This window comes from Corylus avellana, chromosome ca4, assembly GCF_901000735.1.
Source record: "Corylus avellana chromosome ca4, CavTom2PMs-1.0".
Classification (NCBI taxonomy): Eukaryota; Viridiplantae; Streptophyta; class Magnoliopsida; order Fagales; family Betulaceae; genus Corylus; species Corylus avellana.
Genome location: NC_081544.1, coordinates 9437293 through 9448116, shown reverse-complemented (window position 1 = coordinate 9448116; position 10824 = coordinate 9437293). Strand labels below are relative to the sequence as shown.

At 32.1% G+C, this 10824-nt stretch overlaps 1 protein-coding gene across 1 annotated transcript; it reads right to left on the bottom strand.

Moving 5' to 3' along the window:
• Positions 1–3000: 3000 nt before the first annotated feature.
• Positions 3001–5130, bottom strand: LOC132178015 (uncharacterized). The gene is made up of 2 exons (XM_059590484.1): positions 3405–5130; positions 3001–3056 (listed from the first exon to the last, which is right to left on the bottom strand). Exons 1-2 carry the CDS (start codon positions 5128–5130, stop codon positions 3001–3003), a joined length of 1782 nt encoding a protein of 593 aa, XP_059446467.1.
• Between the last annotated feature and the right edge of the window lie 5694 nt (positions 5131–10824).

Sequence of the window (10824 nt, the reverse complement as noted above, 5' to 3'; positions counted from 1 at the left end):
GGCCTTGAAATGGAAAGATGATACTTTTTTTAATGGATTTCTTAAACTAAATTTGACATCCGATTTGTAAGGTATGAACTCACGATCTTTATCTCTGATATTGTATGTTAAATCACAACTTATTTCAAAAGATTAAGTTTATAGGAAGAGTTAAATTTAATTATTTAATTTATATTCTAATAGAATCTACAATTACTATATCTTATTCTAGGACTACTTATTCTTGCTTTATCCAATATTCAATTCTATAATGTTTAGGGGCAAAACTAGCAATTAGAGTTTGGAAGAGGGTGCAAAATTAAAAAAATAAATAAAAATAAAAATTAGGGGGTAAAATTTGAATTTTTTTTTTAAATTTAAAGGTAATTTTTAAGATTGTCATGGTAAGTGGTAATGTATATATTCTAGCTGCTACCTTTTTTAGATTTGTCATAGATTTGTATTGCCCTAATTCCAATCCTTTGTACATGGTAACTTTCCAGCTACTGAAAAAGTTAAAGATTTGCATGGCCTATTGAAGTCCACTATTTTGTGCAAATTTAATTCTCTTCGGTTGTAGAAGAAAAAGAAAAAGAAAGAAATAACTTGCATATGGAGTAACTAATACATGCCAACTTCCAACTTCTACGCAAACATATATATTTTGTGAGGAGGAGAAAGTATATTATATTTTTATTTGCTTATTTATTTTCACAATTCTTAACTTTTTTCTTTTATATTCTATTTTTTATCTTCAACTTCTATTTTATTTGTTTTTTTTTTTTGTTTTTTTTTTTTTTTTTTTTTTTTGTGATACAGTGTCATTTGTTTATTATGAGGGAAATTAGATTATTCATTTAAAGTTTGCGATTTTGAGCCTTTTTGATAACTATCGAATTAGTTTCATACAAATATCATTATGCACTATTTCTTACTCATATATATTTCTGCAGATTGATCGTAGATTAGTAGATTAATTGTACGTTTAGCCCTTACTTCATGTTTTGTAGAGATCCACTTGCCACATAAGAAATATTGTGAGATAATTATGGGATACAAATGTGATTTTTAGATTGCTCTTCATAATTTTTCTTTTAATTAAGTTCTATTTTTTTTTTCTTCAACTTTTAATTTTTTTTTAAAAAAAAACAATTATACTTTATTTTCATTTGATAAATGTTATTTAGTAGATTGTTATACGACTCATTCTAAGTCGTAGTGAAAATTAGGCATTGATTTTTCTTTTGACATGCTATTGTTGATCTAAATGATAACTATCACTGCCACATCATTTCAGTTTTATAGCTGTCATATATTAATCTATTAAATAAAATTATTGTTCTCATTTTTATGCCTTTAAAGTTTGTGAGCCAATTTGATAACTTTAGAATTGGTTTGATACAAATATCATTATTATGCACTATTTCTCACTGATAATTCAGAAAATTAACGGTAGATTAATCGATTAATTAATTGTATAGTCCATGCTTCATGTTTTATATCCAGCAGTACAAGAAGTTCAAATTATAGGGACTTTCACTTATTTAAAAAATTTAATAGCTTCTTCTTCTTTTCGTCCAATAACAATAGCTTGTTATTGGCTGGCCATGAATAGGACCATGACCTGAATTTGACATCAGGACTACTGAGACTTTCTGTATAATAGATTAAAATTTACAAGTTATTGGAGGAAAAATATGTTACATATATAGAGTATAGACGTGTAATTAGTGTTGTTAAAAATAAATAAAAAATAAAAAAAATTCCCTAGAGTTCTGTTCATTTGTTTAGGCACCATCAATGTGTCTTCTTGTGTGTTCAATGTTCAATACGTGTGTTAGATATTTTTAGTGAAGTTTTTTGAGCTTTTTTCCCGATTGGACCATTTTTGCTTTGCACAACTTTATAGATATTGAAAGTGTTTTTTAAGCTCTTAACACGATGGTGTGTTACCACATTTTAGCACAACTATTTTTAGTACTGTTTGACATGAATGTTAATGATAAATATATATAGTTAATTGACCTTAATTACTCATGAGGTGTGATACAGCTACAAGTTAAACTCAATTTTGGCTCAATTTCTAGACCAAATATCTTTTTCTCTAGTTTAAGGCTCTTTTTCTCCTCTACAAGCAGTTTTATTTTATTTTTTTCTTAAACTTAAGAGAAAAGTCGGGCCAAAGTTGAGTTTAAATCGTACATTTATCATTTTCCATTATCCATGGGGACTCCACTATGTAGTTTTGCCACTGCTTACATGCTTTTATTACACCAAAAATATGAGGGTTTTTTTTTTTTTAATTTTTTATTTTTGAAGTGCCAAAACTATGCACATGGGTGTCAAAGGTTAATTTAAATATGAGTAATGTTATGAGAAATGGTTAGTGTCGATATATATATATATATATATTTTTTTTTTCATATTCTCTTACAAATTCAATAGAGCACCCATTAGTTAGATTTGTAGGGTTTATTATTGACTTATGTGGGATCCACATAAATCCACAAATTTAATGATTTATTTGTAAAATGATATGGAAAAAATATTGACAAAATATTAACACCAATCTCTAAATATGGGCAAAATATTTTATGTGCACCGAATGCTATGGTGACCACGTCAACTGTAAAGATAAAATGATTATATACAAGACTCTACTCTTTAAATAAACTAGGTCTAAGTGTCATAATCAGTATTGTTCTATTAACACTAAAAACATCACAACTCCCTTCATCTCATTTTGATTGCTATGAATAGAAAAAAAAAAATTTAAGAAACTTTATAATACAATGGCGTCTTTGGCTACATATCCAAGAGTTCGATTTTCTTTGTTTTTTTTTTTTTTAACCACATGACAGAGAAAAAAAATCAGTTATGTCAGAAATAGAAATTCTCATACAGACTAGGGTTCTAAATTAAAAATAAAAAAAATAAAAAATAAAAAATAAAAGATAAACTTTAACTTGAACACAAAGTAATCAAAGGTGTAAATCATCATTGCTCACGTGTAAGTGAACACTATTTTGAAGCAACATTCACAATATAGAGAACCTTCCCGCGGGCAGTTAAACATTCTAAGAGAAACATCATTAATTCCCATTAATATTATCATACATCAACAAACTCAATATGTATAAGCACAATATACAATACATATATTGACAAGTTTTTGACGAAACTCTATTTTCATGAACTTAATAATTAATAATATAACCAAACCTTTCGGTAGAGAGATAAAGTCCCATTAGCTAATAAACTCCGAAATCTATGTGCCTTGGGTGAGTCTAAGGCCATATTGCTGACTTTCTCCAATCATTACTTCGAAGTGACTTTGTTAGTTATTTCTTTGAGACAAGAATGAAAGTAGTGGATATTGAATTTGCATTGAGCGCATTCTAGGGCCAAGCCATCGAAATTCTTACCGCAAGCATCACATGGACGAGACGACTCGGTCTTTGGAACAAAAGTGAGAGGATGTTGGTGATCATTTTTTACCATGAAAGTACTTCCAAACTTCACGTATGGATATTTTCCGAGAACACACTCGGAATGAGCAGAAAAGTCACATATTGCACAATAATAGAACCAGTGATTTGGATATCTTTCCTTTTCACAAATTAGGCAATAGTATTCTCCGCAATGTTTTTCAGCAATATAGGTGAGCTTGAGGAGATGATCGTCATAATGTTCCTGCCTAGCTACAAGCGGAAGAGTTGCACATTCGAAACCCAATGCGAAATCACACTCAATGCATATAAATATGCCAGGTTTCTCACTAGAAGAGCAATTACAAACATGGCATCTTTGATTAGAATTAATTGCAAGGAAGAGGGAGTGTTGGTGACCTTCATGTTTGAGAGTTTCTGGAATTGAACAACAATGAACGTCAAGGTATAACTCACACCTACACATGTCACATGTATAGGTGAAGCCATGGCGGACATTATCACAAGCATGACAACGAAACAAGCCACCAATGAGAGGTCCTTGTGAGTTGAGGGTGAGCGGGTGATCATGATGTTGGTATCGCTTCCTTTTTGGTAGTTGAGCACATCTAATGTGCAAGAAGAAGTTGCATTGCGTACAACTGTAAAATGGTGTAGATATTAATTTCATACAACCATCACAAAGCTTATCACCCATGAGCTCCTCGTTGCTAAGAATTAAATGATGTTGATCATGACTAAAATGTTTTATCTTTCCAGCCACTTCAACCAACATAGCGTTAGTTGCTAAATCAACAGATTCATGCACCAACTTGAGAAATGCACTTTCTTCATCTTCCAATGCACAATCCAAGTGGGCCACGTAATCACATTTCTGACAACAATAGGCTGCATACTCTGTTTTCACCTTTTGATAGCAAAGTTTACAGAATACGTTGTTGTCCAAGGGCTCTTTGAGTTGACGAAGAGAATAGGTGAGAGTGAGGGAGTGATCATGCCTTGTAATCTTGATGATGCATGAAAATCGGGCACATTTGCCGTGAATCAAGAGTTGACAGGTGGTACATAGGGAAGCTAAGTCCTTGCATTCTTCACCACAAGCTTGACAAGTGAATTGAACTTTGTTAAACAAATAGATGAATGTGTGTTTGCAGTCGTGAGTACAATTAATTCGCAAGGTGGTGGCACATGCTATATCAAGATTGAAATCGCACTCTCCACAACTGTAGAAGACATATGTATTGCAGCTTTTACCGCAAACAGTACAATGTTTCTTCTTTGGCATCATACGATCAAGGGCGTGGTTTGGGTGGAAGGGGTGTTGTATCTTGAGAGGCAGCTTGACACATGATTCATGAAGGAACAAGTTGCATTCCAAGGTGGAGCATTTGAATCCGGGACCCAATGCTGGCTTCTCGCAGCCGTTGCAAACAACGTCCTCCTTGCCATCAGCTTTATGTTCTTTTGTGAAGATCAATCGATCGTGCCCTTTTCCGTAGTGAGAAACAAAGTCTTTGCAGTTGATGGGTGAATTGAGGCACGTTAAATGAAAGAGATGTCTACTCCTGAATGTGAAAGCCCGACCCGATATCGGTTTCCGGCAAGTGTTACAAACAACTTTCTCATCACCATCATTTTCCACCACTGTTCGCTGCACGGACAGTTCCGAGAAGATTTGTTCTATAACTCGTTGAATTTCCATCCCTATTAGAATTTCCATCTCTCTTATTCAGATCCCTTTAATTCTTACACACCCACACAAGAGAGAAATTTATAGTATTCGGATTTGTGAAAGGAAATGCGAACACTAGTGGGTGCCAAAAAAAAACATATATATAAGCCTAGCTGTTTTGTGTTGTTGTGGGAGAGGAAAATTGGTCAAGATTTCTACTTAGTTCTAATCTTTGGAATAACACCAAGTCCTTATAATTCCCAAGTCAAATGGTGTTCAGTTGCCTACAAACAACGCAAGCAAAAGATTTGCTTGCTTTGTAAGATTGGGTCAAACTATAGTTTAATTGGTAAGGTATATATGTTCTATCACCTTTTTGAGAATTGTGATTGTAGGGGCAAAAGCAAGAGACTTGCATTTGGCAGAATTCCAATCCTCTAGGTCAAGTAATTACTTCCTTGGTGGAAAGAACAAAAGATTTGCATGGCCCACTAAAGCCTACTATTTTGTGCGAATTAACTTCTTTCTAGTTGAAGAAGAAAAAAAAAGAAATCACTTGGATATGAAGTACGTAATAGATTCTAACTTCTAATTAACTTTCAATCTACGAAAGTACATACATGTATCTTGTGAGGAGGGAAAAGAATATTATAATTTTGTTTGCTTATTTCTTTTCACAATCCTATAATTCCCTTTTAAGTTCGACCTTTTATTTTATTCGACTTCATTAAAAAAACAAAAAAATCACGGTTTTAAGTTCTTTGACTCACAAGCTATTTACACAACTTTCCTATCTCCAAGTCCTAATGATACTGTTCACTATCTATCTTCAAGTCCTAAATTCAATTGCATTGCGTATTGAATGTCAACACAAGCTAGTGGCCATTGGTAAAAAAGGCAGTTAGGTTTTCTTTCTTTTCTCTCTAGCGCCGTCAGAGAGCAAGAAAGGAAAAAAGCCTGAGGAGGAGGGAAGAACTTGTTCTTCCCTCCTCTCCTCCCCTCTTCTATCCCTCTTTCATCTCTCACCATGTTGCTTCTCACCGGTGATTTATTTTCTCCGGTTATTTCCACCTCTTTTGAGGTCTTATCCGTCGTCTTGTGCGATTTATCCAATCTCATCCAAAAATCACAACTCCAGCATAACCTCTGACATTCCATCGCCCCCTCCGAGCCACGGCAATGGTTTTTTTGTTCAGATTTGTCATGGGTCTCAGATCTTATTTCTTTGAAGCTTGATTTGTCATCCTTCGGCCGCCCTGTAACCCTTTCCTTATTTGTTTAGAAAAAAAAAAAAAAATGCCAACACAAGCTCTACATGATCACAATACTGTGTATATGAATTAATGCAGATATTGTATGAAACCATTTTTCCAATATAGGATCCCGTTTGGTTTATGGAATAGACTCTTGGAATAGAATAGCTATTCCTATAAAATAGTCATTCATTTGTTTGATAGGGGCTATTCCTGGGAATAGTTATTCCTATGGGAATGACTAATCTCATACACAAAGGAATAGCTATTCCACTAAAAAAATGAGTGGAATAGTTATTCCTTATGGAATGAAATAGATTTCCAAAAAATACTTATTATTTTTTATTTTATTTTAACCCTAAAATTTGTTTTTTATTTTTTTTTAAAAAAAAACGAGTTAAAACCAAAATTACCAAAAACCCTACCCTTCTTTTTTGTTTTGTTTTTGTTTTTTTTTTTTTGTTTTTTTTAAAAAGAAGGGTGGGGTTTTTGGTAATTTTGGTTTAACTCCAATTATAATACATATGTTGTTACTAAACTAAGGAATAGGAATAACTATTTCATTCCACTTTCCTCTATTCCTAGTAATAGCTATTCATTTTCCTAATGGAATACTCAATCCACGAACCAAATGAAATGAAGGATATAATGAATTCATTACAAATTTTTCTTCTACAAAATGAAAAACTTACAAACTTTTGAGCACCTCTCTCTCTCATATGTGGGCTCAAACTTCCTTTTAATAGGTGGGGCCTAACACATTAAATATTTCATTTAAATGACAAGGTGAATTGGAAGAAACTGGGTCGTCGAGGCGGCGCCGGTGGCTTGGGGGTGCCAAATGCTTGAGCGGCGCATGCCAGCTATTGAGCGGCAGTACGATGGTGATTTTCTTGTTAAGGAAGGTGATTTAACATTGTATCAAAGCTAGATGATCTGAGTTTGAACCTTGACTCAATCACTTTATCCTCATTTAAATTAAATATTTTATGTGTTGGGCCTTACTTATTAATAGGAAGCGAGTCCACAAGTGAGGTGAGGGGGAGTGTTAAAGTATTAATTAAATGATAAAATTTATATCTTCCTATCAACTTAAGCTTTTAAAAAAAGTGGAGAGTAATTACTTTTTGCCCCCATGAACTACAGTACCCTCCTAAACCCTAATCTAACACATGAAAACAATTTAAAATGAGGGCAAAAGTGGAAGAAAAAAAATTTAAAATGGCATATGACTTGCACATAACCGTTGACCGTCAATTTTACCCCATTTAACTGATGAAAGTGGACTTTTTTTATAAGATGGTAATTTTATAAGGTCAAATATCATTAGTTAGTAGTTGATGGAGAAAAAGCGTCAAGGCGCTGTAGTTCATCTGATTTAACATAATATCAAATGTTAACAAGGCAAGCCCAAGAATTACAGCAAAAATTCTTAGAAACCCAAGAAAAGCTCTGGGATGATTCGGTGCATTGGACGGACTCCTATGCAACTAGTATGGAGTCCCTCGCACGTTGCAATGGAAAACTTTGGAAATTGGCCATAAAAAATATAATTCTAGTTGGTGTGGCAGCTATTTGGTGTTGTTGTGGAGGGAAATTGCAAATTCGTAAAGCTTTCTCCTTATCTAACCTTTTGAAATTGGAATCAGACCAATTCCTTATTTCCAAGTCGAGTGGGTTCACTTGCTTATAACGCAAGCAAATTATTTATGAGGATTGCTGTGGGAACATGATAAGGTATAGGAGGAAAAATGATATTCTAATTTATTATTGCTTATTTCTTTTCATAATTCTAAACATTTATTTTAAGTTTTATTTTTTTTATTTCCTTCAACTTCCTTTTTTTTTTTCTTTAAAAAAAAAAAAAAATCACTGTTTTATTTTCATTTTAGGTGATATAGTGACGCTTGTATATTATGAGGGAAAAATCATGCCTTTAAGGTTTGCAAGCAATATTGATAACCATCGAATTGGTTTCATACAAATATAATTTGTGCACTATTTCTTACTCATATTTCAGCAGATTGACAGTACATTAGTAGATGAATTGTGTAGCCCTTGCTTCATGTTTTATATATATATATATATATACTGGTCCACTGTCGAGACCCAGTCGAAACACAGTTGGAACCCCACTGGGACCTGGTTGAGACTCGGTGAACATTATATATATATATATATACATTTGTGATTTCCTTTACGCACTAAACGCTGGAAAATGTTTTCAAGGAAATCATTTTTCAAAAAACTATTTTTTGTTACAAACATTTTTTGACGGAAAAATATTTTACGTTGAAACAAACAAGTCTAAGTGAAATGTAAAGAAAATTTTATTTTACTTAAATTTTAGAATAATGTTAAATACCATATCACATCCCACTCTTATCCCAAAAGGTGTCAATTCAAAAAAAAAAAAAAAAATGAAGTGTAAATAACTGCATTATTCACATCCGTATGTATTCCCCTATTACAAACAACGCAAAAATATTACAAACAACGCAAAAATATTGCCTTTTAGAGGATTATCGTGGTAACTGTATTGCAATAAAAATCAAAAGACTTGCATTTGGCAGAATTCCAAGTAACTTCAGAAGTGAAAAAAGCAAAAGAAAAAGAACAAATAACTTTTAACTTCTAATTTCCAAGCTATCTAAACATGTCTTGTGAGGAGGTGAAAATATATTCTAATTTTAATTGTTTATTTCTTTTCACAATTCTAAACTTTTCTTTTAAGTTGTATTTTTTATTTTCTTAAACTTTTGTTTTTAATTTCTCAGTTTTATTTTCATTTTATGTGATATAGTGTATTTTTTTTTTTTTTAATTTTTTTTTTTTTATGGGTAACTTCACTTTACACTCCTGAATTACCACCAAATTTGAAAAACCCCCATAAACTTCAAAACCTCTTAATTTGAACCCTTAAACTTTTAATTACAGTCAATTTGAACCCTTCTATCAGATTTTAAACGTTAAAAGTGAAAAAATGATGTTTATACCCCTGAGTTTTTATAAAATTTCAAATTTACTTTTAATTTCAAATTAAAATTATATATATAAAAAATCACAAGGTGACCCATGGTTGGGCCACCTTGTGACCTTTTTTCAATTTTTTTTTTTTCAATTTTTTCCTTTTTAATAAAAGAAAATTGAAGGCTAATTTTGTCTTTTTAAGGGTTTTAATGGCAAAAATTGACGGAGGGGTTCAAATTGGTTGCAATTAAAAGTTCAAGGGTCCAAATTACGAGATTTTGAAGTTTGGGGGTTTCTCAAATCTAGTAGTAATTTAGGAGTCTAAAGTGAAATTACCCATTTTTTTATTATGAGAGAAATATAATGCGTTAAAATTTTGTGAGCCATTTTGATAACTATTAAATTGGTTTCATACAAATATCATTATGAACTATTTCTGTATATTATTATTATTATTATTTTTTTTTTTTGACATGTTCACACAAGGGAAGGAAGAGAGTGGATTCGAACTAGTGACCTCCGCTTCATGAAGCGTGGTTTACAGTTGATTGAGCTACCCCTTAAGGATGATTGACTGTATATGAATAGATTAATTGTATAGTCGGTGCTTCATGTTCTATAATGTAGCACTCACAAAATTAATTTAATTTAGATAATGAATTCTGATTGTTACACCATTGGATTTGTTGAATCATGTGAGTGCTACTCAAATTCAATGATGAATTTACCGATTTATTATACGGAGAATGATAAAAGATTAGATGGAAAATTATTTTTATCATTTCCTGCGTATCTTGATTTGGGTTTTCTGTGCACCGAATATTGTGGCAACCACACCGCATTAGCTTTGGAGGATAAAATAAAGATATATAACACTACTCTCTAAATAAACTTGGTCTGAGAGTCAATATTATCCTTAAAACTAAAAACATCACAACATCCTTCATCTCATTTTGATTGCTATGAATACATTGAATAGAAGAAAATTTAAGAAACTTTATAATACAATGGTATCTTTGACTTCATATCCAAGAGTTCAATTTTTTATTTACTTTAACCACATGAGATTGAAAAAAATCAAGTTATGTCACAAATAGAAATTGTGTATGACATAGAGACCGGGGTTTTAAGTGTTTTTTTTTTTTTAAAAAAAAAAAAAAGGACAAACTTTAACTCAAACACAATTATTCAAAGGTGTAAATCGTCACTGATCATGTGTACGCGAACACTATTTTGATGCAACATTCACAATCTAGAGAACCTTCCCGGCTGTTAAACATGCTAAGAGAAACATTCTTAATACCCATTAATGTCATGCATCAACAAGCTCCATATGCATAAGCACAATATACAATACATATTGACAAGTTCTTGGCGAAACTCTATTTTTATGAACTTACATAATTAAAGATATAAACCAAACCTTTCAGCAGAGAGATAAAGTCCCATTGTAGCTAGTAAACTCCGAAAATCTAGGTGATTTGCTGACTTTCTCCAATCA